General features: G+C 58.1%; 2 protein-coding genes across 5 annotated transcripts; one reads left to right on the top strand and one right to left on the bottom strand.

The window, feature by feature from the left end:
• Positions 1-238: 238 nt before the first annotated feature.
• Positions 239-15,852, top strand: TBXA2R (thromboxane A2 receptor). 3 transcript variants are annotated; one of them, XM_054250730.2, is made up of 4 exons: positions 239-601; positions 8,718-9,596; positions 14,680-14,876; positions 15,548-15,852. In XM_054250730.2, the coding sequence occupies exons 2-4, from the start codon at positions 8,811-8,813 to the stop codon at positions 15,795-15,797; spliced, it is 1,233 nt and encodes a 410-aa protein (XP_054106705.1). In that variant the 5' UTR covers positions 239-601; positions 8,718-8,810; the 3' UTR covers positions 15,798-15,852. The 3 variants fall into 3 exon arrangements, with proteins under 3 accessions (XP_054106705.1, XP_035140115.1, XP_078217660.1); XM_078361534.1 differs by lacking the exon at positions 239-601 and adding an exon at positions 3,109-3,339; XM_035284224.3 differs by lacking the exon at positions 15,548-15,852 and having other exon boundaries at positions 14,680-15,474.
• Positions 15,853-17,340: 1,488 nt separating this feature from the next.
• GIPC3 (GIPC PDZ domain containing family member 3) lies at positions 17,341-24,563 on the bottom strand. Of its 2 annotated transcripts, none has more exons than XM_078361510.1 (6): positions 24,110-24,563; positions 23,258-23,443; positions 22,938-23,118; positions 21,964-22,076; positions 21,606-21,700; positions 17,341-21,507 (listed from the first exon to the last, which is right to left on the bottom strand). In XM_078361510.1, the coding sequence occupies exons 1-6, from the start codon at positions 24,329-24,331 to the stop codon at positions 17,601-17,603; spliced, it is 4,704 nt and encodes a 1,567-aa protein (XP_078217636.1). In that variant the 5' UTR covers positions 24,332-24,563; the 3' UTR covers positions 17,341-17,600. The 2 variants fall into 2 exon arrangements, with proteins under 2 accessions (XP_078217636.1, XP_078217637.1); XM_078361511.1 differs by having other exon boundaries at positions 20,960-21,507; positions 21,619-21,700.
• Positions 24,564-26,192: the final 1,629 nt, after the last annotated feature.

Genomic DNA, 26,192 nt, shown 5'->3' with positions numbered 1-26,192 from the left:
TAATGTGGGCCTGGCAGGGCGGCCGGGCGGCTGGAGGGGCAGAGGCTCCCAAGGAGGAGCCCCTGTCACCCCCACTTGGGCCACCACATCCCGGCCACCTGCGGCCTGGAGGGGTCCCAACGGGTGCTGCCTTTCCCAGGAGGCTGAGGAGTGTCCCGGCCTGCTGGGGGCACCCACTGACCCCAAGTCAGCCAGGCCCGGGCCCGAGGGGTGTGGCCAGCGTGGGGTGGGCGGGGCTGATGAGAGACGGCGAGAGACAGAGACAGGACGCAGAGAGACAGGACGGAGAGACAGAGCTGCGGGCTGCCAGCAGCCCCCACGCGCCCCGGCTCGGCTTAGCCTCCGCAGACCCCTGCAGGCCGCGCCCCCGGGGTGTCCTGTGCCACCACGCCCTCCATCTGTGTCCCGTGGCGACGCGCCAGCGCCAGGGTCCTCTGCCGGGCCTGCCTCTGGCCGTGACTCAGTTTCCCCGGAAGGCCCACCGGAGCCTGGCCTTCCCGTCCCTCCGCAGATCCGCCAGCTCAGCTCTGGAAGGCGCTGGGACCTCTGCGCGCAGGATCCAGCCAGGTGGGGGCCCCGCAGAGCAGAGGAGCCTCCGCAGGTGAGGTGGCCCCGCGGCTCACGACGGGACACAGTGCTCTGGTGTGAGCCAGGCTGCTGGGCGCATCCGGCGCTGGCCCTGCCCTGATGTGGGCGTGTCCCAAAGCCCGCCGTGACAGGGGCCAGGTGCCAGGTGTCCCCTGTGTGGCCCAGCGGGTGGCATGGTGCCCCAGGCCTGCACTGGGCGCCCAGGTGGCTGGGTCTGGGGGACGCCCAGGCCGATTCTGTGAGGGGGCGCTCTCTGGTCTCTGTGGGGCCACTTGGCTGTGAACAGGTGGGGGGCCTGCAGCCGGGGAGGAGGCCCAGGCCCTGGGTGTGGCAGGGAGTGAGTGCGTCTGTGCAGCTGCATCTTGCTTTGGGGAGGGAACCAGGCGTAGCTCTGGCCGTGTGTCTGTGTGTGTGTGTGTGTGTGTGTCTGTGTGTGTGTGTCTGTGTGTGTGAGTGTGTGTCTGTGTGTGTGTCTGTGTGTGTGAGTGTGTGTCTGTGTGTGTGAGTGTGTGTCTGTGTGTGTGTGTCTGTGTGTGTCTGTGTGTCTGTGTGTGTGTCTGTGTGCGTCTGTGTGTGTGTGTGTCTGTGTGTGTGTCTATGTGTGTCTGTGTGTGTGTCTGTGTGTGTGTCTGTGTGTGTGTCTGTGTGTCGCTGTGTCTGTGTGTGTGTCTGGTGGTTGTGTGTGTGTGACCGTGTGTTGGTCTGTTTGTGCCTGAGAGTCTGTGACTGTTTACCATCGCGTGTTCATCCGTGTGTCTTTCTGTGTGTCTGTGTATGTCTGTGCATCTATTGTTTCTGCCTGCGTCTGTTTTTGTGTCACATTTCTGCCTGTGTCTCTGTGTGTCTGCGTGTGTCTGTGTAGCTGCCGTGTTCCTGTGTGTCTTTCTGTGCATGTCTGTGCATCTGTCTGCCGTGTTTCTGTGTGTCACGTTTCTGCCTGTGTGTGTCTGTGTGTATATGTGTCTGGCTATGTGTCTGTGTCTGTGTGTGTGGGTCTGTGTAGCTGCCGTGTTCCTGTGTGTCTTTCTGTGCATGTCTGTGCATCTGTCTGCTGTGTTTCTGTATGTTTGTCACATTTCTGCCTGTGTGTGTGTTTCTCTGTGTGTGTGTGTCTGGCTGTGTGTCTGTGTGTGTGAGTGTGTGTGTCTGTGTGTGTGGCTCTGTGTCTTTGTGTGTCTGTGTGTCTGTGTGTGTCTCTGTGTGTCTGTGTGAGTGCGTGTGTCTGGCCGTGTGTGTGTCTGTGTGGCTGTGTGGCTGTGTGTCTCTGTGTGTGTGTCTGTGTGTCGCTGTGTCTGTGTGTGTCTCTATGTCTGTGTGTGTGTGTGTCTGGCTGTGTCTGTGTCTGTGTGTGTCTGTGTGTCTGTGTCTGTGTGTGTGTCTGTCTGGCTGTGTCTGTGTGTGTGTGTCTGTGTCTGTGTCTGTGTGTGTGTGTGTCTGGCTGTGTCTGTGTCTGTGTGTGTCTGTGTGTCTGTGTCTATGTGTGTGTGTCTGTCTGGCTGTGTCTGTGTGTGTCTGTGTGTGTGTCTGTGTCTGTGTGTGTGTGTCTGTCTGGCTGTGTCTGTGTGTGTCTGTGTGTGTGTCGTCTGTGTGTGTGTCTGTGTCTGTGTGTGTGTGTCTGTGTGTCTGTCTGGCTGTGTCTGTGTCTGTGTGTCTGTGTCTGTGTGTCGCTGTGTCTGTGTGTGTCTCTATGTCTGTGTGTGTGTGTGTCTGTGTGTGTGTGTCTGTGTGTGTGTCTGTGTGTGTGTCTGTGTCTGTGTGTGTGTGTCTGTCTGGCTGTGTCTGTGTGTGTCTGTGTGTGTGTCTGTGTCTGTGTGTGTGTGTCTGTCTGGCTGTGTCTGTGTGTGTCTGTGTGTGTGTCTGTGTCTGTGTGTGTGTGTGTCTGTGTGTCTGTCTGGCTGTGTCTGTGTCTATGTGTCTGTGTCTGTGTGTCGCTGTGTCTGTGTGTGTCTCTATGTCTGTGTGTGTGTGTGTCTGTGTGTGTGTCTGTGTGTGTGTCTGTGTGTGTCTGTGTGTGTGTCTGTGTCTGTGTGTGTCTGTGTGTCTGTGTCTGTGTGTGTGTCTGTCTGGCTGTGTCTGTGTGTGTGTGTCTGTGTCTGTGTCTGTGTGTGTGTGTGTCTGGCTGTGTCTGTGTCTGTGTGTGTCTGTGTGTCTGTGTCTATGTGTGTGTGTCTGGCTGTGTCTGTGTGTGTCTGTGTGTGTGTGTCTGTGTCTGTGTGTCTGTCTGTGTGTCTTTGGTGCAGCAGCCTGAGGTTCATGTCTTTGGAATCACTGTAACCCGTGGTCCACCATCCACCAGCTGCCCGGCCTGTGTCCCGCCCCCTGGCCCCCTGCAGGCCCCCTGTGTGCTCCCTGGGGGCGTGCCCACTGGAGAGATGGGGAAACCGAGGCTCACAGGGTTGCCTGGCTGGCTGGGAAGCCCCCGCCCTGCACCCTCTGGGCTGGGGACCCTGTTGGTGTCACAAACAGGAAATGTTCCCGGAAACGGAGCTCTGTGGTGAAGGGCGGTGGGCCCCCAAGGGTGTGGAGTGTGTCTGCCTCGGCGCCGGTGCGGGGTCCACGCACACAGGCCTTCACATCCACAGCAGGCATGGGAGGGTCTGGCCTGGTCCCTGACGCTTCAGGCCCAGAAGAACCCTGTGGATCCAAGGTCTGAGGCCGACCTGGTGTCAGGGAGCCTCAGGGCTCCCGCCTGGCTGCCTGGTCACCCTGCAGGGAGCTGAGCTAGGAGGTCAGCGCAGGCGACCTGCGGAGGTGAGAGCCAGGGAGGCCTGGGGATCAGAATCTCACCCCCATTGCACAGAGCAGGGAAACTGAGGCCCAGCAAGGTGGAGCCCCAGCCTGGCAGTGGCAGATCGGGGACTAGAGCCTCCAAGCCTGTGTAGCGGGGGTTGGGGCGGGCCAGGCCGGGGGACAGGCAGGCAGGGTGGGGGATGAGGGGAGGGGACTTGCTGAGAAATGGATGGATGATGAGCAGGGAGGAGGAGGAGGGCGGGCCTTCGAGGATGGAGGAGGCTCCATTCCACTGGCAGCCACGCATGGGTGAGCCAAGCCGGGTGCCCATGCCCAGCCCAGCACCCAGGCCTCGGGTGGCATCCGGGGACGGAGAACTCACTGTCCGCCCTCCAGAAAGCAGCCAGGAGCTAGGGCAGAGCCTCCTGGAACCCAGGACCCAGCCAGACTCCCATCAGAATCAGCCTCTTGGGATTCTAGAATCCAGGCCTCCTGGATTCCAGGACTGGAAGCTCGTTAGAATTCCAGAAACCTCGAGGTTTGCTAAGGGCAACTCGGTTCTCAGGCTGCAAAATTCTGCACTTACTCAGCGTGGAAGACGGATCTTGGGTCCACACCTCCCCCCAGGCACAGGGGCAGTCGTTTCTGCAAAAGCCGCATAGTGCTGCTGTGGTCCCCTGCTGTGTGGGGGCCCTGCCACCCCTCCTGGCCAATGTGGGAGGGAAGGGAGGCCCTGCCAGGTCCCCTATTGGCCTCCTTGCCTGGAGAACCTGAGACGGTTGCTCTCACCTGAACCCGGCGTGGGGAGTGGAGGCGGGGGGACTGGAAACTGCCATCTATGGCCAGAAGGACTCAGTGCCAGTTTCCAGACTCCCCGGGGCCAAGAGCCTTTACTCTTGGGAGCTGTGAGGGAGGTGTGAGGACATCCCCGGTGTGTGACCCCCGTGAGTAGAGTACAGTGTGGTCAAGGAGACCATGAGACCCAGCAGGGACTGGAGGCTACTCCAGGCAGAGGCTGTGGCCGGGGCGGTGGCCGCAGGGACAGCCAACGTCCCAGGAATGTTCAGAAACACGTACCAGCTCTCAAGGGAGGAGCGCCCTGTCCAGGGGAAATCCAAGCGCAGGGATCCAAATCCCAGGCGGCAAAGCAGCGTGGGGTGGAGGGCGACGATCGCCAGAGGCCTCGAGGAGCGCCACCCCCACCACCACCTCATCGGCACTCCAGGCCTCAGTTTCCCCTCTGGAAGCCCCGCCTCCCACCAAGGCGGCAGTGGCCTTAGCTGTCCCCCCTGGAAGGGAGCTCAATGCCGCTGTCAGGAGCTGGATAATTCATGAGCCTGGATCAAGCATAGCCAAGCCCGGCATCTGGGCCGCAGACCCCCATCTGGCCGCTCCAGACGTGTGAACCGTGCGGCCCGCAAGGCAGGGGCCTCCAGGCCAGCGTGCACTGAGCGTGACTGTGGTGTGCTGAGCACTTCACGGGGGCCACTGCATCCCCGTCACCAGCACTCTGTTTTTTGTTGCTTTTGAGTTTCGCTCTCCTCACCCAATCTGGAGTGCGGTGGCGAAATCACAGCTCACCACAGCCTCCGCCTCCCAGGTTCAGCCTGCCTCAGCCTCCGGGTTCAAACGATTCTCCTGCCTCGGCCTCCGCCTCCCAGGTTCAGCCAATTCTCCTGCCTCAGCCTCTGGGTTCAAACGATTCTCCTGCCTCGGCCTCCGCCTCCCAGGTTCAGCCAATTCTCCTGCCTCAGCCTCCAGGTTCAAACGATTCTCCTGCCTCGGCCTCCGCCTCCCAGGTTCAGCCAATTCTCCTGCCTCAGCCTCTGGGTTCAAACGATTCTCCTGCCTCAGCCTCCCGAGTAGCTGCGATTACAGGCGCGCACCACCACGTCCAGCTAATTTTGTATTTTTAGTAGAAATGGGATTTCTCCATGTTGGTCAGGCTGGTCTCAAACCCCCGACCTCAGGTGATCCACCCACCTCAGCCTCCCAAAATGCTGGGATTACAGGCGTGCGATACCGCGCCCGGCCCAGGAGGCTGAGGCAGGAGAATTGCCTGAACCCAGGAGGCGGAGGTTGCGGTGAGCCGAGATCGCGCCATTGCACTCCAGCCTGGGTAACGAGAGCGAAACTCCGTCTCAAAAAAGAGAAAAATAAATAAAAAATAAGTAAAATCTCAGATCCGCTCCAGCCAGGTGTCACGCATGACCTTAGTTAGATAAGCAACTTAACTTCCCCGTGCCTCAGTTTCACCATCTGCAAAATGAGGATCCTAACAGGACGTTCTCGTTTTGTTTTATATATTTATTTACTTTTTTCTGAGATGGAATTTTGCACTTGTTGCCCAGGCTGGAGTGCAGTGGCGCCATCTCAGCTCACTGTAACCTCCACCTCCCAGGTTCGGGAGATTCTCCTGCCTCAGCCTCCAGCTTGGCGTCCAGAGTAGCTGGGATCACAGGCACGCGCCACCACACCCGGCTAATTTTTGTGTATATTTATTTTTTGCCAGAGACGGGGATTTGCCATGTTGGTCAGGCTGGTCTCGAACTCCTGACCTCAGGTGATGCACCCGCCTTGGCCTCCAAAGTGCTTGGATTATACAGGCGTGAGCCACGGCGCCCGGCCCTTTTTCTTTTTCTTGAGATGGAGTCCCGCTCTGTCACCAGGCTGGAGTGCAGTGGCACCATCTCGGCTCACTGCAACCTCCGCCTCCCGGGTTCAAGTGATTCTCCCGCCTCAGCCTCCCGAATAGCTGGGATTACAGGCACCCACCACCACGCCCGGCTACGTTTTGTGTTTTTAGTCAAGATGAGGTTTCAGCATGTTGGCCAGACTGGTTTCGAACACCTGACCTCAGGTGATCCTCCCACCCTGACCTCCCAAAGCGCTAGGATCACAGGTGTGAGCCACCGCACGTGGCTGGAGCTGGATTCGGAAACACCTTATTTTATTTTCACTTCACTCATCAAATCTGGCCCCAGTTTTTGGTTTTTGGGTCTTTTTTTTTGAGACAGGAGTGCAGTGGCACAATCATAGCTCACTACGGCCTTGACATCAGGGCTCAAGGGATCCTCCTGCCTCAGCCTCCCGAGTACCTGGGATTACAGGCAAATACCACTGGAGCCAGGTACTTTTTTTTTTTTAGAGATAGGATCTCACTACGTTGGCCAGGCTGATCTCAAACCCCTCACCTCAAGTGATCTGCCCGCTTTGGCCTCCCAAAGTGCCGGTATGAGAGCGTGAGCCACCGCACCAGGATGGGGTCCGATTTTGTTATGTAGGGTGGCTGGGCATTAGCCCCACACCGGGGAACGGGTCTCCCCCCACCACTGTCTACAGCCTGTCCCTGGGGAACCTCACTCCAAAGAAGCTGTGTTTTTTGTTCCCAAAATAGAACTGGATTTCAGGGTCTATTTCTTATTATAAAAGCGACACCACGAAAATGGAGGGGAAAAAAGGCTGCGTGCAATAGCCCACGCCTGTAATCCCAGCACTTTGGGAGGCCGAGGCGGGTGGATCACCTGAGGTTGGGAGTTCAAGACCAGCCTGGCCGTCATGGTGAAACCCCACCATTAAAAATAATAATAATAATAATAATAAATTAGCTGGGCACGGTGACACGTGCCTGTAATCCCAGCTACTCAGGAGGCTGAGGTAGGAGAATTGCCTGAACCCAGGAGGTGGAGGTTGCAGTGAGCTGAGAGGGATCCACTGCACTCCAGCCTGGGCAACAAAAGCGAAGCTCCTTCTCAAAAAAAAAAAAAAAAAAAAGAGCCCGGTGTGGAGGCTCACGCCTGTAATCCCAGCATTTTGGGAGGCTGAGGAGGGTGGATCACAAGGTCAAGAGATCGAGACCAGCCTGGCCAACATGGTGAAACCCCGTCTGTACTAAGAATACAAAAATTAGCTGGGCATGGTGGCGCGTGCCTGTATTCCCAGCTACTCGGGAGGCTGAGGCAGGAGACTGGCTTGAACCCAGGAGGCGGAGGTTGCGGTGAGCCGAGATCGCGCCATTGCACTCCAGCCTGGCGCCGGGCAACGGAATGAGACTCTTCTCTACAAAAAAAAAATGGAAAAAAAGGAATCCACACAGTTCTGACGTGTGGGGACAAAAGATCCTGGTTCCCCCTAAAATGCCAGCGAGCTTGGGCCACGGTCACAACACATTGTGACTCAAAGTTGACCTCCAAGTCCGAGTGAGAACCAGAGACTCTTGGCCAGCTGCTGCCTACCCACCCTCCCTGCTGACACTGGACCGGGTCTTGCTCTGTCTCCCAGGCTGGAGTGCAGTGGCACGATCACGGCTCACTACAGCCTCGACCTCCCGGGCTCAAGCGATCCTCCCACCTCAGCCTCCCGAATAGCTAGGACTATGGACACACACGAAGCCAGGCTAATTTCTGTATTATTTGTAGAGACGGGGTCTTGCTACATTGCCCAGGCAGGTCTTGAACTCCTGGGCTCAGGCGATCCTCCTGCCTTAGCCTCCCAAAGTGCTGGGGATACAGGCCTCAGCCACCACACCCAGCCAGTGTCAGAATATCTGTTTCACAATGGCTGAAATGTGTTCTAGGGTCTGCGATCTGCCCAGGGCGTGGATAGGTGACCAATGGGGAAACTGAGGCACAGAGAGTAGCAATCACTTGCCTGAGGTGACATAATGAGCACCAGGGCTAGAGTTCAAATCTAGGGCTCGTCAGCCCATCTCTGGGACCCACAAATACTTCCTGGTGTCCTCCACGGACCCTGGAAAACATGGCCTTGGTCTTTACCCTTGACAAGTCCAGAGGTAGTAAGAGCACAATGGTGGACCTCATCGCAGGAACAGTGGGAATACTCTCTGGGTGGAGACGGAGCTAAGTCGGGAAAGGCTTCCTCAGGGAGGCAATATCTGGGGCCAGGAGTTCAAGACCAGCCTGGGCAACATAGTGAGACCCTGTTTTTACAATAAATAAAAATAAAAATTAAGCTAAGCATGGTGATGCAGCCCACCTGTAATCCCAGCACTTTGGGAGGTTGAGGCAGGAGGATCGCTTGAGCTCAGGAATTCAAGACCAGCCTGGGCAACACAGGGAGACACCACCCCCCTCCGTTTCTACCAAAAAATAAAAATAAGAAATCAGCCAGGTAGAGTGGTACATGCCTATAGTCCCAGCTATTTGGGAGGCTGAGATGGAAGGATCATGGGGGTCCAGAGGTTGAGGCTACAGTCAGCCTTGATGGCACCATGGCACTCCAGCCTGGGTGACAGAGCAAGACTCTGTCTCAAAAGCAAAACGAAACAAAAAACAAGGAAGGGATATTTGAGTTGGGGCATTGAAGGTCGTATAGGAGTTCACCAGCGCTACTTACGCTGAAATGCAGAACTACAAGCAAATCTTTCTCTTGCCTCTCAGGTGTGGTGTGCCTGAACCGGTGCCAGCCAGCCCCGTCTGCAGCCTCGGCCTGGACTGATGGGGTGGTGACTGATCCCGCAGGGCTCCGGAGCCATGTGGCCCAACGGCAGTTCCCTGGGGCCCTGTTTCCGGCCCACGAACATCACCCTGGAGGAGCGGCGGCTGATCGCCTCGCCCTGGTTCGCCGCCTCCTTCTGCGTGGTGGGCCTGGCCTCCAACCTGCTGGCCCTGAGCGTGCTGGCGGGTGCCCGGCAGGGGGGCTCACACCCGCGCTCCTCCTTCCTCACCTTCCTCTGCGGCCTCGTGCTCACCGACTTCCTGGGGCTGCTGGTGACGGGCATCATCGTGGTGTCCCAGCACGCCGCACTCCTGGAGTGGCACGCCGTGGACCCCAGCTGCCGCCTCTGCCGCTTCATGGGCGTCGTCATGGTCTTCTTCGGCCTGTGCCCGCTGCTGCTGGGGGCCACCATGGCCTCGGAGCGCTACCTGGGCATCACCCGGCCCTTCTCCCGCCCGGCGGTCACCTCGCAGCGCCGCGCCTGGGCCACCGTGGGGCTGGTGTGGGCGGCCGCGCTGGCACTGGGCCTGCTGCCCCTGCTGGGCCTGGGCCGCTACACCGTGCAGTACCCGGGCTCCTGGTGCTTCCTGACGCTGGGCACCGAGCCCGGGGACGTGGCGTTCGGGCTGCTCTTCGCCATGCTGGGCGGCCTCTCGGTCGGACTGTCTTTCGTGTTGAACACGGTCAGCGTGGCCACCCTGTGCCACGTCTACCACGGGCAGGAGGCGGCCCAGCAGCGCCCCCGGGACAGCGAGGTGGAGATGATGGCCCAGCTCCTGGGGATCATGGTGGTGGCCAGCGTGTGTTGGCTGCCCCTGCTGGTGAGTGGCGGAGCTCTGCGGCGTCCTGCTACCCTCCTGACCGGGCCTCCGGTCACCCAGGGTGGATATAAACCCTGGCGATGGGCCGGGCGCGGTGGCTCAAGCCTATAATCCCACCACTTTGGGAGACCGAGGCAGGTGGATCACGAGGTCAAGAGATCGAGACCATCCTGGTCAACATGGTGAAACCCCGTCTCTACTAAAAATACAAAAATTAGCTGGGCACGGTGGCACGTGCCTGTAATCCCAGCTACTCGGGAGACTGAGGCAGGAGAATTGCTTGAACCCAGGAGGCGGAGGTTGCGGTGAGCCGAGATCGCGCCATTGCACCCCAGCCTGGGTAACAAGAGCGAAACTCCGTCTCAAAAAAAAAAAAAAAGAAAAATTAGCCGGACACGGGGGCAGGTGCCTGTAATCCCAGCACCTCGAGGGGTCAAGGCAGGAGGATTGCTGGAGCCTAGAGGTGGAGGCTGCAGTGAGCTGTGATCGCACCACTGTATTCCCAAAAGAAAAAAAAAGGCCGGGCGCGCTGGCTCACACCTGTATTCTCAACACTGTGGAGGCTGAGGCAGGTGGATCACAAGGTCAGGAGTTCGAGACCAGCCTGGCCAACATGGTGAAACCCCGTCTCTACTAAAAATACAAAAATTAGCCGGGTGTGGTGGCCGCCTTCATTCCAGCTACTCAGGAGGCTGAGGCAGGAGAATCACTTGAACCAGGGAGGCAGAGGTTGCGATGAGCTGAGACTGTGCCACTGCACTCCAGCCTGGGCAAGAGCAAAACTGTCCACACACACACACACACACACACACACCACACACACACACACCACACACACACACACCACACACCACACACACACACCACACACACACACACCACACACCAGACACACCACACACACACCACACACACCACACACACACACACCACACACACCACACACCAGACACACACCACACACACACCACACACACACACACCACACACACCACACACACACCACACACACACACCACACACACACACCACACACACACACCACACACACCACACACACCACACACACACACCACACACACACCACACACACACCACACACACACCACACACACACACACCACACACACACCACACACACACACCACACACACACACACACCACACACACACACCACACACACACCACACACACACACACCACACACCAGACACACCACACACACACCACACACACCACACACACACACACCACACACACCACACACCAGACACACACCACACACACACACACCACACACACCACACACACACCACACACACACACCACACACACACCACACACACACCACACACACCACACACACACACCACACACACACCACACACACACCACACACACACCACACACACACACACCACACACACACCACACACACACACCACACACACACCACACACACACCACACACACACCACACACACACCACACACACACACACACCACACACACCACACACACACCACACACACACACCACACACACACACACCACACACCAGACACACCACACACACACCACACACACCACACACACACACACCACACACACCACACACCAGACACACACCACACACACACACACCACACACACCACACACACACCACACACACACACCACACACACACCACACACACACCACACACACACCACACACACACCACACACACACACCACACACACACACCACACACACACCACACACACACACACCACACACACCACACACCCACACACACCACACACACACACACCACACACCCACACACACCACACACACACACCACACACACACACACACCACACACACACACCACACACACCACACACACCACACACACACACCACACACACACACCACACACACACCACACACACACCACACACACACACACCACACACACCACACACCCACACACACCACACACACACACACCACACACCCACACACACCACACACACACACCACACACACACACACCACACACACACACACCACACACACCACACACCACACACCCACACACACCACACACACACACACACCCCACACACACACACACCACACACACACACACACGAGTTGAAAGCCAGCACAGGAAACACGTAAAGGAGTGGGCGTGGCTGTAGCCAGTAAAACTTTACTGATCATTGAATGCTGATAGTTGAATTTCTTGTCATTTTTATGTCACTCAATTTTTGCCTCTATTTTTTTTTCTTCTAAGCATTTAAACATGGAAAGACATTCTTAGAAAAAGCAAACAGGCCAGGCACAGTGGCTCACACTTGTAATCCCAGCACTTTGAGAGGCTGAGGCAGGCAGATCACCCGAGGTCAGGAGTTCAAGACCAGCCTGGCCAACGTGGTAAAAAAAATACAAATATTCTGTATTTTTTGTGTGCGGTGGTGCGCGCCTGTAGTCCCAGCTACTTGGGAGGATGAGGCAGGAGAATTGCTTGAGCCCAGGAGGCAGAGGTTGCAGCGGGCCGAGATTGCACCACTGCACTCCAGCCCAGGTGACAGAGCAAGACTCCATCTCAGAAAAAAGAAAAAAGAAAGAAAGAAAAAGAAAAAAACAAAACAAGAAAAGCAAAAACCCAAAGCAAGTGTCAGGCTGGAATTGGCCGGTCGGTTGACCCTTACTCTAAACCCGCCCATGGCTCCCTATTGCCCTATGAAGAACGTTCTCACAGGCACTTCCTGCAGACAAACCTGGCCCCCTCCGATTTGCCCTTCGGCGACTTCCACAGGCCAGGTCAGGAATCTTCTCGGGGCTCTGACGCTGCTTTCCGGTCACAGCTTTGCCCACCCCATGCTGTAACCCCTGGGCCGGGTGTCCATCTCCTGACCGGACTGTGAGCCTATGACGGTGTGTCCTGGACTCTGTTGGCCACTGTTCTGTCCTCAGCTTCACCCAGCATACAGTAGATGCTCAGGAAATGATTTTATTTATTTATTTTAATGTTTTTGAGACGGAGTTTCACTCTTGTTCCCCAGGCCGGAGTGTGATGGCGCGATCTCAGCCCTCCACAACCTCCACCTCCCGGGTTCAAGCGATTCTCCTGCCTCAGTCTCCCAAGTAGCTGGGATTACAGGCACGCGCCACCACGCCTGGCTAGTTTTTGTATTTTTAGTAGAGACGGGGTTTCACCGTGTTGGCCAGGCTGGTCTCAAACTCCTGACCTCGTGATCCACCCACCTTGGCCTCCCAAAGTGCTGGGATTACAGGGGTGAGACACGGTGACCAGCCCTATTTTTTTTTTTTTTTTTTTTTGAGACCCTGCTGGACTGTGGCCCGGGCTGAAATGCGGTGGTGCCATCTTGGCTCACTGCAACCTCACCTCCCAGGTTCAAGCGATTCCCCCGTAATCCCAAAGTGCTGGGATTACAGGTGTGAGCCACCAGGCCTGGCCCAGGAAATGATTTGAATACAGTAATGCATTCTAATGTAATATAAGTTATTTTGGCCGGACGCGGCGACCCACTTCTCTAATCCCAGCACTTTGGGAGGCCGAGGCAGGTGGATCACTTGAGGCCAGGAGTTCGAGACCAGCTTGGCCAAAATAGTGAAAACCCCGTCTCTATTAAAAATGCAAAACATTAGCTGGGTGTGGTGGTGGGCACCTGTAATCCCAGCTACTGGGGAGACTCAGGTGGGAGGATTACTTGAACCTGGGAGGCGGAGGTTGCAGAGAGCTGAGATCACACCACTGCACTGCAGCCTGGGTGACAGAGGGAGATTCCATCTCAAAAAAAAAAAAAATGTATATGTATAGGCCAGGTGTGGTGGCTCACGCCGGTAATCCCAGCACTTTGGGAAGCTGAGGCGGGTGGATCACGAGGTCAAGAGATCAAGACCATCCTGATCAACATGGTGAAACCCCGTCTCTGCTAAAAATACAAAAAATTAGCTGGGCATGGTGGCGCCTGCCTGTAATCCCAGCTACTCGGGAGGCTGAAGCAGGAGAATTGCCTGAACCCGGGAAGTGGAGGTTACAGTGAGCCGAGATCGCACCATTGCACTCCAGCCTGGGCAAGAAGAATAAAACTCCATCACAAAATAAAAAAGAAGAAAAGGGCCGGGCGTGGTGGCTCATGCCTGTAATCCCAGCACTTTGGGAGGCCGAGGCGGGTGGATCACCTGAGGTCAGGAGTTCAAGACCAGCCTGGCCATCATGGTGAAACCCCATCTTTAAAAATAAATAAATAAATATAATAAAAATGAAAATGTTATTTATTTATTTTGAGACAGGCTCTTCCTCTGTCACCCAGGCTGGAGTGTCACCATGCCCGGTAACTTTTTCATTTATTTCTACCTTTTGTAGGCATACGATCTATATTTGCCTAAGCTGGTCTTGAACTCCTGGGCTCAGGTGATCCTCCCCATTGACCTGCATTGACCTGCGACCCACTGCCTGGCTAAGCCTGTGCTAATTCATGGTCCCATCAAAAGGAGCTCAGAGAGGTTAAGTAACTTGCCTGAGGTCACCCAGCAATGCAGTAACACACTGGTCAGGCGCGGTGGCTCATGCCTGTAATCCCAGCACTCTAGAAGGCTGAGGTGGGCAGATCACTTGAGGTCAGGAGTTCAAGACCAGCCTGGCCAATGTGGTGAAACCCAGTCTCTACTAAAAATATAAACGTTAGCCAGGTGTGCTGGCAAGCACCTGGAGTCCCAGCTACTCAGGAGGCTGAGGCAGGAGAATTGCTTGAACCTGGGAGGCGGCGGTTACAGTGAGCTGACATCACACCACTGCACTGCAGCCTGAGCGACAGAGCCAGACTCTGTCTAAAAATTAAATTAAGTTAAATTAAATTAAAAAGGCTGGGCGTGCTGGCTCACGCCTGTAATCCAAGCTCTTTGGAGGCCAAGGCAGGTGGATAACCTGAGGTCGGGAGTTCAAGACCAGCCTGACCAACATGGAAACTGCACCTTGGAACTCAGGGGCTAGAAGGTGCTGGGCAGGAACGGGCCGGCGGGGCTGCAGGCTGGGTCCTGGCTAACAGCTTTGCCCTCTGCAGGTCTTCATTGCCCAGACGGTGCTGCGGAGCCCACCTGCCATGAGCCCTGCGGGGCAACTGTCCCGCGCCACGGAGCAGGAGCTGCTCATCTACCTGCGAGTGGCCACCTGGAACCAGATCCTGGACCCCTGGGTGTACATCCTGTTCCGCCGCGCGGTGATCCGGCGCCTCCAGCCTCGCCTCAGCACCCGGCCCAGGTCGCTATCCCTCCAGCCCCAGCTGACACAGGGCTCCAGGCTGCAGTAGGAACCGGAGGGACCGCCCCTCCCGCACGTCCCCGAGGAGCCCTGGGTCCCCTCCGATGGCCCTTCTGCCTGTTCTGAGGGTCTCAGAGCTGGGGGTGCTGGATGGACAGTGGGCATCAGCAACAGGGTTTGGGGTGACCCTAATCCAAACTGCGGACCCGCAACTCCTCCCCGATCCTTTTACCAAGATCTCTCCCTCCCTCGTCCCCCTTTTCCCATCCGGAGCTCCCACCCCTCCTCTGCTGTCCCCCGAACCCCAGGAGGGGCATGGGGACATTGGCAGAGGGTCTTGCATTGCTGTTTTTTTGTGAGACAGAGTCTTGGTCTGTCGCCCAGGCTGGAGTGCAGTGGGGTGATCTCCCCTCACTGCAACCTCCGCCTCCCAGGTTCAAGCAATTCCCCTGCCTCAGCCTCCCGAGTAACTGGGATTACCGGCGCCTGCCACCACGCCCGGCTAATTTTTGTATTTTTAGTAGAGACGGGGTTTCACTGTGTTGGCCAGGCTGGTCTCAAACTCCTGACCTCAAGTGATCTTCCCACTTCGGCCTCCCAAAGTGCTGGGATTTACAGGCGTGAGCCATTGCACCCAGCGTTTTTTTTTTTTTTTTTTTTTTTTTCTTTAGGAGATGGAGTCTCGCTCTGTCACCAGGCTGGAGTGCAGTGGCGCGATCTCAACTCACTGCAACCTCCGCCTCCTGGGTTCAAGCGATTCTTGTGCCTCAGCCTCCCGAGCAGCTGGGACCACAGGTGTGCGTCACCGCACCCGGCCTTGCGTTGCTCCGTGACCCTCAATTCGACCTGCTTGCTGGGGTACAGTTGCTTCCTTTTGAACCCCCAGCCGGGAAGCCTGTGTCCAGAAAGGGCTGCATGTGAACGGGGCACCCCCCTTCTCTTGCCAAAATATATCTCTGTCTTTGGTTTTATTTTCCTTTGGGTCCAAAAGCCATCAGTCTCTGGCGTTTTGTGCACAGGACCTCGCCCAGGGCAGAGGAGGGCAGGGCTGGGGAGGCTGCAGAGGGGCAGAGGGGAAGTGGCTGCTCCTCCCCTTGTAGATTCCGTGTTTCCTAATCACCCGATGGGCCGCACTGCCTAGAATTCTCCCCGGAACCTGTAGCAGGAGGGCTAGCCCTGAAGTCTGCATTCAGACCATCCTTGAATCTCCGTATTGTATTTAGTGAGTGAGTTTGAGACAGAGTCTTGCCCTGTCTCCAGGCTGCAGTGCGGTGGCGCGATCTCGGCTCACTGCAACTGCCACCTCCCCGGTTCAAGCCATTCGCCTGCCTCTCAGCCTCCCAAGTAGCTGGGACTACAGGCCCAGCTAATTTTTGTGTTTTTAGTAGAGGCAGGGTTTCACCATGTTGGCCAGAATGGTCTCGATCTCCTGGCACGTGAGCCACCGTGCCCGGCCAGGAATCTACATGTTATTAAAAGTGGGTGGGCCGGGCGCAGTGGTGCACACCTGTAATCCCAGCAGGTTGGGAGGCCAAGGCGGGTGGAGCGCACCTGTAGTCCCAGCTACTCAGGAGGCTGAGGCAGGAGAATGGCATGAACCTGGGAGGCGGAGATTGCAGTGAGCCGAGATCTCGCCATTGCACTCCAGCCTGGTGACAGAGCGAGACTCCACTTAAAAAAAAGTGAGTAGGCCGGGCGCGGTGGCTCAAGCCTGTAATCCCAGCACTTTGGGAGGCCGAGGCAGGTGGATCACGAGGTCAAGAGATCGAGACCATCCTGGTCAACATGGTGAAACCCCGTCTCTACTAAAAATACAAAAAATTAGCTGGGCACGGTGGTGCGTGCCTATAATCCCAGCTACTCAGGAGGCTGAGGCAGGAGAATTGCCTGAACCCAGGAGGCGGAGGTTGTGGTGAGCCGAGATCGCACCATTGCACTCCAGCCTGGGTAACAAGAGCGAAACTCCGTCTCAAAAAAAAAAAAAAAAGTGAGTATAGGTGGGCCAGGCGTGAAAGCTCATGCCTGTAACCCCAGCACTTTGGGAGGCCGAGGCAGGTGGATCACAAGGTCAAGAGATTGAGACCTGTCTGGCCAACATGGTAAAACCCCAACTCTGCTAAAAATACAAAAAATTAGCCAGGCTTGGTGGTGGACACCTGTAGTCCCAGCTACTTGGGAGGCCTAGACAGGAGAATCGCTTGAACCCGGGAGGCGGAGGTTGCAGTGAGCTGAGACTGTGCCACTGCACTCCAGCCCGAGCGATGGAGTGAGAGTCCCAACGTCTGGGTCTTCATGGAGCACCCGTCGTGTGCAGGCACAAAAGCTCATGCCCACGTGGTGCTTAATGAAGTGCTTGGCACATAGTAGGTGGTCAGGAGGTGCTCAGAGTAGTTTCAGCCAGCAGCCCCAGCCCCACATCTCTGTGTTCCCCCTAATTCCCGGCAAAATGACATAGGAGGCTGCAGAGATGGGAGGCGCCTTTATTCACCATGAGCCTCAGGGTACACGTGGGGCAGATTGTCTCCTGCCCTCCTTCTCCCTCCCAGGACCTGGATGTGAGCCAGGCCTGGTGAAACCGAAGCCCCCAATTCTACCACCGTACCCCGCCCCACCCCCGCCACTACCTGCTGGGAATATAAGGTCACTTGCTGCTTCCGGGGGAACCAGCTGAGAGGGACAGGAGAGGATGGGAACCACAGGAACCAGGGCTAAGTCACCCCCAGTCTACAGCCCCCTGCGGTAATGGAGGGGTCCTGGTTTCCCCAGAGTGGGGGAAGGGGCAGGAACCAGAGCTGGGGACTCAGAAGGGTGGGAACTCAGGAGGGCTGCCCTGGGGGTGGGGCTAAGAGAGACAGATACGGTGGGTGGGGTGGACTTCTGGGGTCCCAGCTCAGGCTTTGGAGGGAGGGCTGGCTTTTGGGGGGTTGAGGAGGCCTGTGGCTGAGGGGCCAGGGGTGAGCCTGGAATGGGGCCAGGACTGACCTGGGTGCCATGGACCTTATCATGGGGCTGAGGCAGAGGCTGGGGGTCTCTGCTAGGGGTTGTGGTGGGGGTTCTGGGAGGTGGGCCTGGGGGCTGAGGTCGGGCTGGGGCCGGGGCCTCAAGCTGAATTCTAGGGTCAAGGCCAGGGGTCTGTGAACGGAGCCCATTTCTAGGGCTCAGCCAGATTCTTGAACTGGTATGAGTGCTGGAGCTGGACTGGGTTCCGGAGCTAAGGTGGGCTCCAGGGCTGGGCTGGATTCTGGAGCTGGGCCCGGTCTCAGTGCTGGACTGGGTTCCGGAGCTAAGGTGGGCTCCAGGATCAGGCTGAATTCTCAAGCTGGTCTGGGTTTCAGAGCTGGACTGAATCCCAGGACTGACGTGGGTTCTACAGCTGAGCTGGGTCCCAGAGCTAGGCTGACTTCCAGAGCTGGTCTGCTTCCCAAAGCCCGGTCGAATACCAGAGCTGTCTGGGGTTGTGCTCTGGAGCTGGTATCTAGAACCTGGCAGGGTTCCAGAGGTGAGTTGAGTCCCCGAGGTTGGTTGAACTCCTGGGCAGCGCTGGATCCTGGAGCTGGGCCTGCTGTCGGAACTAGACAGGGCCGCAGACCTTAACTCTCCTGCTGCAGGGTCCTGGGTCCCAGGACTAGACCGGACTCCAGAGTTTAGCTGGATTCTGGAGTGTGGTTGGGTCTCGGCCACTGTCTTGGTGCTGGCTGGGATTTTAGAACCAGTCTGTGCTGCAGAACTGAGACGAGTTCTAGAGTCGGCTGCGGTGCCCAGGCTGGGTTGAGCTCTGGAGCTTGGCCAGGCCTTGAAATTAGTCTGAGTCCCGGAAGCAAACTGCATTCTAGAGCTGATCTGCGTTCTGCTGGGAGAGTGGGGCTCAGCACCAAGCTGTGTGCCGGAGCTGGGCCCTGCTTCCGAGATGGACCGCGTTCCAGAGCTGGTCTGAATCCTGGAGGTGGACCGGGTTGTAGCACTAGGTGAGGTTCTAGAGCTGGGCTCAGTCTCAGAGCTGGAATCATCACTGGAGCTGGACCGGGCGGCAGGATACGGATGGGTGCTTGTATGCAGCTGGGTTTTAGAGCAGGGCTGGGGCTGGAATCTGGACTGGGCAGCTGCGTTGGTCTGGGTTTCTGAGCTGGTGTGAGTTCTTGAATACGGTTTGATTTGGAAGCTGTCTCTGAATCCTGAGCTGGCTGGGGTTCCAGAGCTGGGCTGCTTCATGAATCTTACGTGGGTTCCAAAGTTAACTGGGGTTCTGGAGCTAGACCGAGAGTCCAGAGTTCCAGAGTCTGTCTGCGTGTTCCGGTAGGGCTTGGCCTCCAAGCTGGCCTGGATTCTGGAACCAGGATTCATCTCCAAGCTGGCCTGGGTCTTAAAATGTGTCTGCATTCCAGAGCTAGGCTTGATATCAGGGCTCATCTGGGTTCTAGAGCTGGGCGTGGCCTCAGACCTCATCTGGGTTCTAGAGCTGGGCGTGGCCTCAGAGCTCATCTGGGTTCTAGAGCTGGGCGTGGTCTCAGACCTCATCTGGGTTCTAGAGCTGGGCGTGGCCTCAGAGCTCCTCTGGGTTCTAGAGCTGGGCGTGGCCTCAGACCTCATCTGGGTTCTGGAGCTGGGCGTGGTCTCAGTCCTCATCTGGGTTCTGGAGCTGGGCGTGGTCTCAGAGCTCATCTGGGTTCTAGAGCTGGGCGTGGCCTCAGAGCTCATCTGGGTTCTAGAGCTGGGCGTGGCCTCAGAGCTCATCTGGGTTCTGGAGCTGGGCGTGGCCTCAGAGCTCATCTGGGTTCTAGAGCTGGGCGTGGTCTCAGAGCTCATCTGGGTTCTAGAGCTGGGCGTGGCCTCAGACCTCATCTGGGTTCTGGAGCTGGGCGTGGCCTCAGAGCTCATCCGGGTTCTGGAGCTGGGCGTGGCCTCAGAGCTCATCTGGGTTCTAGAGCTGGGCGTGGCCTCAGAGCTCATCTGGGTTCTAGAGCTGGGCGTGGTCTCAGACCTCATCTGGGTTCTAGAGCTGGGCGTGGCCTCAGAGCTCATCTGGGTTCTGGAGCTGGGCGTGGCCTCAGAGCTCATCTGGGTTCTGGAGCTGGGCGTGGCCTCAGAGCTCATCTGGGTTCTAGAGCTGGGCGTGGTCTCAGAGCTCATCTGGGTTCTAGAGCTGGGCGTGGCCTCAGAGCTCATCTGGGTTCTAGAGCTGGGCGTGGCCTCAGACCTCATCCGGGTTCTGGAGCTGGGCGTGGCCTCAGAGCTCATCTGGGTTCTGGAGCTGGGCGTGGCCTCAGACCTCATCTGGGTTCTGGAGCTGGGCGTGGTCTCAGAGCTCATCTGGGTTCTAGAGCTGGGCGTGGTCTCAGAGCTCATCTGGGTTCTAGAGCTGGGCGTGGCCTCAGAGCTCCTCTGGGTTCTAGAGCTGGGCGTGGCCTCAGAGCTCCTCTGGGTTCTAGAGCTGGGCGTGGCCTCAGACCTCATCTGGGTTCTAGAGCTGGGCGTGGCCTCAGAGCTCATCCGGGTTCTAGAGCTGGGCGTGGCCTCAGAGCTCATCTGGGTTCTGGAGCTGGGCGTGGTCTCAGTCCTCATCTGGGTTCTGGAGCTGGGCGTGGCCTCAGAGCTCATCTGGGTTCTAGGGCTGGGTGTGGCCTCAGAGCTCATCTGGGTTCTAGAGCTGGGCGTGGCCTCAGAGCTCATATGGGTTCTAGAGCTGGGCGTGGCCTCAGAGCTCATCTGGGTTCTAGAGCTGGGCGTGGCCTCAGAGCTCATCTGGGTTCTAGGGCTGGGCGTGGTCTCAGAGCTCATCTGGGTTCTAGGGCTGGGCGTGGCCTCAGAGCTCATCTGGGTTCTAGAGCTGGGCGTGGTCTCAGAGCTCATATGGGTTCTAGAGCTGGGCGTGGCCTCAGAGCTCATCTGGGTTCTAGAGCTGGGCGTGGTCTCAGAGCTCATCTGGGTTCTAGGGCTGGGCGTGGCCTCAGAGCTCATCTGGGTTCTAGGGCTGGGCGTGGCCTCAGAGCTGGTCTGAGTTTTAGAACAGGGCTTGGTCTCAATGCTGGGCTTGGTCTCAGAACTCCTGTGGATTCTAGGGCTGGGCATGGTCTCAGAGCTCATGCGAGTTCTAGAGCTGGGCGTGGCCTCAGAGCTCCTCTGGGTTCTGGAGCTGGGCGTGGCCTCAGAGCTCATCTGGGTTCTGGAGCTGGGCGTGGTCTCAGAGCTCATCTGGGTTCTAGAGCTGGGCTTTGTCTCAGGGGTGGCCTGGGCTCTAGAATAGGGCTTGGTCTCGATGCTGGGCTTCGTCTCAGAGCTGGTCTGGGTGCTAGCACATAGCTTGGCCTCAGACCTAGGCTGGATTCTAGAGAAGGGCAGGGTTCTGGAGCTGGGGTGGGGCTCCCAACTGGATTGGGTTCTAGAGAGGAACTTGGCCTCCGAGCTGGGCGGGGTTCTGGAGCAGGGCCGGGGCAGGGGGCTGGGCTCCGGTCTGGGGCTGTGCTGGGCCCCCCCGGGGCAGACTAGCCGCAGGCCTCCCTGGCCTCTCCAATGGCGGCCCACACCTCCACCACAAACTCGTCGGGGAAGGCGAACTCGCCCAAGACGGAGTCTAAACAGCGCGCAAACTCCTGGGCACTCTCTGTCTTCTTGGACGTCTCCACCATGGTGGACGCTGCGGGCCATGCCGGAGGGGTGGTCAGCAAGGGCACTTCCCGCTGGGACCCTGCCCCCTCCCGTGGGCCGCCCTCCCCCCAGGGCCCCCTGGCTTACCCTGGCCCCTTACCCAGCTCGGGGTCCCGAATGCCCATGTAGCTTTCCAGCAGGTCATCAACCTTCCGAGACGCCTCCTCCTCAAACTCACTGGGCTGGAGGCACCAGGGAGGGAAGTCGGGGTGAAAACCCTTGGATCCCTCGAGCCCAGCCCCCTCCCGACCCCCACCCCTGAGGGAAGAGCAGACTGGACCCTCACACGAGTGGTGGTGGCACCAGCATCACTGCCCCATCTTTCAATGAGGACCCATTTTGCAGGCAGAGAAACCGAGGCTCCGAGGTCTTGTCTAGGGCTGCACTGACTCAGCAGCAGAGCTGTGGGGGCAGAAGCCTTGGAAGAACCCCTCCCCTCACTCACCGCTTCCTCCACCGAGGCGGCCCCCCCAGAACGAAGCCGCAGGGTCTCCCTCCCGCTGGTCACTTTCGCCTCTACGGGACATTTGCTCGTCCGACTTCTCTGGCCAATCATATCTTGAGGAAACAGTGAGCGGATGGCCATGAGTTCTGGGTGGATCCACATCTTTGTAAACCCTGGGAGGCCACCAGCTGAGCCTTTCTAGAATCTTCTTACCCTTCAAAGTCCTCTTTATGTCTGTGCGGCGAATCTCCAGAGACCCATTCGAGATCCCCCTCTTCCCATCCCCAGCAAACTAAACCACTAGTCCAGGATAAGCTGCTGTGATGGAGCAGGTGTAGAACCAACCCCAGGCCGGGCGCGGTGGCTCACGCCTGTGATCCCAGCACTTTGGGAGGCCGAGGCGGGTGGATCACCTGAGGTCAGGAGTTCAAGACCAGCCTGGCCAACATGGTGAAACCCCGTCTCTACTAAAAACACAAAAATTAGCCGGGCACGGTGGTGCGCGCCTGTAATCCCAGCTACTCGGGAGGCTGAGGCAGGAGAATTGCCTGAACCCAGGAGGCGGAGGTTGCTGTGAGCCGAGATCGCGCCATTGCACTCCAGCCTGGGAGACAGAGCAAGGCTCCATCTCAAAAAAAAAAAGAAAAGAAAGGAAACCATTCCCACATTCCCATTCTCTAGAAGGCACCGTGACCTCAAAGTGTTGCTTTAAAAGCTCCTAGCTGGGCTGCAAAGTGGTTCTGGACGCCCCGTCCTCCCGGGTTGGGGGAGTCTGCACCCAGTCTTTCCCCCTCCCTCCCCCACAGACTGACTCCATGACAGTCTGTTAATGGAAATGACCTACTCTCTCTGATGCCAGAACCCCTCGGCATGCGCCGGATGCACCTAGAACCTTCCGGCCCGTCCCGTCCCCCACCCACCTCCACCCCACGCACCCGTAGAACCCGTCTGGGAAGAGCTCCCACCCGCCTCACCGAAGGCCCTCTTGGGCTGCACCAGCCTCAGGGTGAAGGGCTGGGCCTTGGGAAGCTCCCGGAGCATCTTGGCCACCTCGTAGTGGCGGCAGCCCACGATGGAGTGGTCGTTGATGGCTTCGATGCTGTCCCCCACGCTCACCGCCTCGATCCGGTTGATGATACTGCCTTCCTTGATTCTCTGCGGGGACCCAGAGCTACTGGCGGGGCAACCCCAGCCACCCGCCTCGGATCCCCAGAACCCACGTAGACCCAGAGGGGAGAGGAGGGGCAGTGGCTGGACCCCAGGAAGCCACCCGTCCACCCCCTCTCCCAGGCACCTTGATGAAGGCGTAGCCGGCCCCGTTGTCCGTGATGGTCAGCCCCAGAGCGTCCTCCGTTTTAGTGACCTCCACCTCCTTGGTCTCGCCTCGCACGTGGGCGAAGATGAAGTCCTCCAGGCCTATCTGACCCCCTAGGAGCTTCTGCATGTCCACTTTGTGGCTGTTGAGGGTGCAGAATAAGATCTTTCCCCGGGAGAGGGGGAGCCTCGAGTTAGGACACGCGGCCCCCGAGCAGTGCCCTGTCTACGCAGGCCCCTCCCTGCCTCGAGCAACCAGGAGCCCAGCCCATGGGAAAGGGCAGGGCATGGGACCCCCAGAATGGAAAGAGGAGGGAGATGGAGGCTTCGGGCAGGTCGAGACCCCTGTCCAGACCCCGGGCCCTCCAGCCCCGGGTTTAATCTGCTAGCGCCCCCTGGGGGCTGCAAACCCAAGGAACCTGGATTGGAAAAACGCCCAGGACCCCTCCAACCCCCACCCCACAGCGGCCTCAGACTTCCCACCTTTAAGCTGGAGGCGCCTGGAGCCCCAGATCCCAGTTACGTCCGGGAAGCGCAGGGGCGCTTTTCCGAGGGCAGCTGGGATCCGCTCCAAGCCAGGTGTGCGCAGGGGATCTTCTGGAATATCTAGGGGTCCCCCAGCCCTAAGACCTGCCCATCTTTTGCGCAGAGCGTGCAAAGGGGGTCCGACACCCCGGGACCTGAGGGTTGTGCGTCTGAGATCCGGCGATTACGCGGCCACCCCGACGTGTGGGATCTGGGTCTCCCACTCCTCACCCCGTCACGAGGGTGGCCTCGGGCGCGGGTGTCCGGGAGCCTTACCTCGGTGGGCGCGGGTGTCCGGGAGCCTTACCTCGGTGGGCGCGATGCCGAAGGCCTCGGCGATCTTGGCGTACAGCTCGCGGACGTTGGTGAAGCCCTCGATCTTGCCCGTGGGGCTCCCGTGCGCCAGCTGCGTGCGGAAGACCAGGCGCGGGCGGGCGCGGGGCGCGGCCGGGGGCTCCGAGGGCGGGGGCGGGGGCGGCGCACAAGGGGTCTCGGCCCCCCGGGCCTCGCGGGCCGCTGCGCTCTCCATGGCGGGGAAGCTCGGCCACCCACCCGGCCCTCGCCGCCTCCGGATCCGCGGTTTCCTGCAGCCTCCCCTCCCCCGGCCCAGGGCGCGACAGCCGAGACGCCCTGGTAAGGGGATCCGGGAACCCGAGCCGCCCGGGAAGGAGACACCGCCGGGGGCGCAGGGGTGAGTCGGGCCCCAGGTGTCCGGGTCCTGCCAGAGCCAGCCGCGCCCTCCCCGGGGATACCCGCAGTCTGGCGGGGGGGTGGGGGTGGGGGGGGGCGCCTCAGCTCAGGACCCTGGAAGAACAGGGACCTCAAATAAGGACCCGGACAGGCCGGTGTGGTGGCTCAGGCCTGTAATCCCAGCACTTTGGGAGGCCGAGGCGGGTGGATCACCCGAGGTCAGGAGTTCGAGACCAGCCTGGGCAACATGGTGAAACCCGGTCTCTACTAAAAAATACAAGATTTAGCCGGGCGTGGTGGCGGGCGCCTGTAATCCCAGCTAATCAGGAGGCTGAGGCAGGAGAATTGCCTGGGAGGCAGAGGTTAAAGTCAGCCGAGATGGCGCCACTGCACTCCAGCCTGGGCCACGGAGCAACACTCTGTCTCTACATAAATAAATAAGAAACATGTTTTTTTTTTTTTTTTTACCAATCAGTTTGAGCTTATGAGGTTGCTCAGGTTAGCCTTGAACTCATGACCTCGCCTTCACAAGCGCCACGACCTCCGGCGGGAGCCACTGTGGCCCCCGTGATTAATTTTTTGTACAGCTAGGCTGTCACTCTGTTGCCAAGCTGGTCTCAAACTCAACACCAGAGGCTGCAGCCACCCTCCAGCCTTGGCCTCCCAAAGTGCGAGGATTAGAGATGTGAACCACTGGGCCCAGCCTCTCCCCAGCATTTAAAGCTACCATCTGATGTATCAGATATTTTATTTTTTGAGACAGGGTCTCTCTCTCCCACCCAGGCTGGAGTGCAGTGGCACCATCTCAGCTCACCGCAACCTCTGCCTTCCCGGTTCAAGCGATTCTCCTTCCTCAGCCTCCCAATTAGCTGGGATTACAGGCACCTGCCACCACGCCTGGCTAATTTTTGTACTTTTAGTAAGGACAGGGGTTTCACCATGTTGGCCAGGCTGGTCTCGAACTCCTCACCTCAAGGGATCCTCCGGCTGATATGTTATTGCATTGTCTCCAGGACTGGAGGAATGTCAGCTCTAGGAGGAGCTCCGGGGGTTGTTCCCCTGATGTGTCCCCATGCCCAGTGCCCAGTGCCTGGCACACAGCAAGTGCTCAGCGATCTTTCGTGAGGAATGAATGGATGTCCAGGTCATAGAGGGAGGAGACCCCAGGCACCAGGAGGCATTGGTCAACCTCCGCTGGAATGCAATGCCAGAGACACCTGTGCATCCATCAAATTCCTACGCAGGAAAGTTGGCTCAATAACAGCCATCCTGACTGCGGGGTGAGCCCTACAGCAGAGCCAGACACGGCCTCCGCCTGGGAGGAGCCTCACAGACCAAACACGCGTGGAGAAAAGCAAGTGGCAGAAGGGTTTGGAGAACGTATGAAAGTTTATGTGAGGCCGGGCGCGGTGGCTCAGCCTGTAATCCCAGCACTGTGAGAGCTGAGGCGGGCAGACTGCTTGAGGCCAGGAGTTTGAGATGAGCCTGGACAACATGGTGAAAGCTCATCAGCTCATCTCTGCTAAAAATACAAAAATGAGCCGGGCGCGGTGGTGGGTGCCTGTAATCCCACCTACTCGGGAGGCTGAGGCAGGAGAATTGTTTGAACCTGGAGGCCGAGGTTGCAGTGAGCCAGGATCGCGCCACTGCACTCCAGCCTGGGCAACAGAGTCAGACTCTGTCTCAAAAAACAAAACAAA

The sequence above is a fragment of the Callithrix jacchus genome, chromosome 22 (genome assembly GCF_049354715.1).
Source record: "Callithrix jacchus isolate 240 chromosome 22, calJac240_pri, whole genome shotgun sequence".
Taxonomy (NCBI): domain Eukaryota; kingdom Metazoa; phylum Chordata; class Mammalia; order Primates; family Cebidae; genus Callithrix; species Callithrix jacchus.
This window is presented reverse-complemented; position numbering and strand designations above follow the sequence as displayed.

Excerpts from the sequence above, each read along its gene's own strand:
- GIPC3 (XM_078361510.1), bottom strand. The coding sequence starts at position 24,331 with ATGGAGAGCGCAGCGGCCCGCGAGGCCCGGGGGGCCGAGACCCCTTGT. Across the intron at positions 23,444-24,109 it reads TCGGCATCGCGCCCACCGAG|ATCTTATTCTGCACCCTCAA; the intron begins GTAAGGCTCCCG and ends TCCCGGGGAAAG. Across the intron at positions 22,077-22,937 it reads GCAGCCCAAGAGGGCCTTCG|ATATGATTGGCCAGAGAAGT; the intron begins GTGAGGCGGGTG and ends TGTTTCCTCAAG.
- TBXA2R (XM_054250730.2), top strand. The coding sequence starts at position 8,811 with ATGTGGCCCAACGGCAGTTCCCTGGGGCCCTGTTTCCGGCCCACGAAC. Across the intron at positions 9,597-14,679 it reads TGTGTTGGCTGCCCCTGCTG|GTCTTCATTGCCCAGACGGT; the intron begins GTGAGTGGCGGA and ends TGCCCTCTGCAG. Across the intron at positions 14,877-15,547 it reads CGCCTCAGCACCCGGCCCAG|GAGATGGAGTCTCGCTCTGT; the intron begins GTCGCTATCCCT and ends TTTTTTCTTTAG.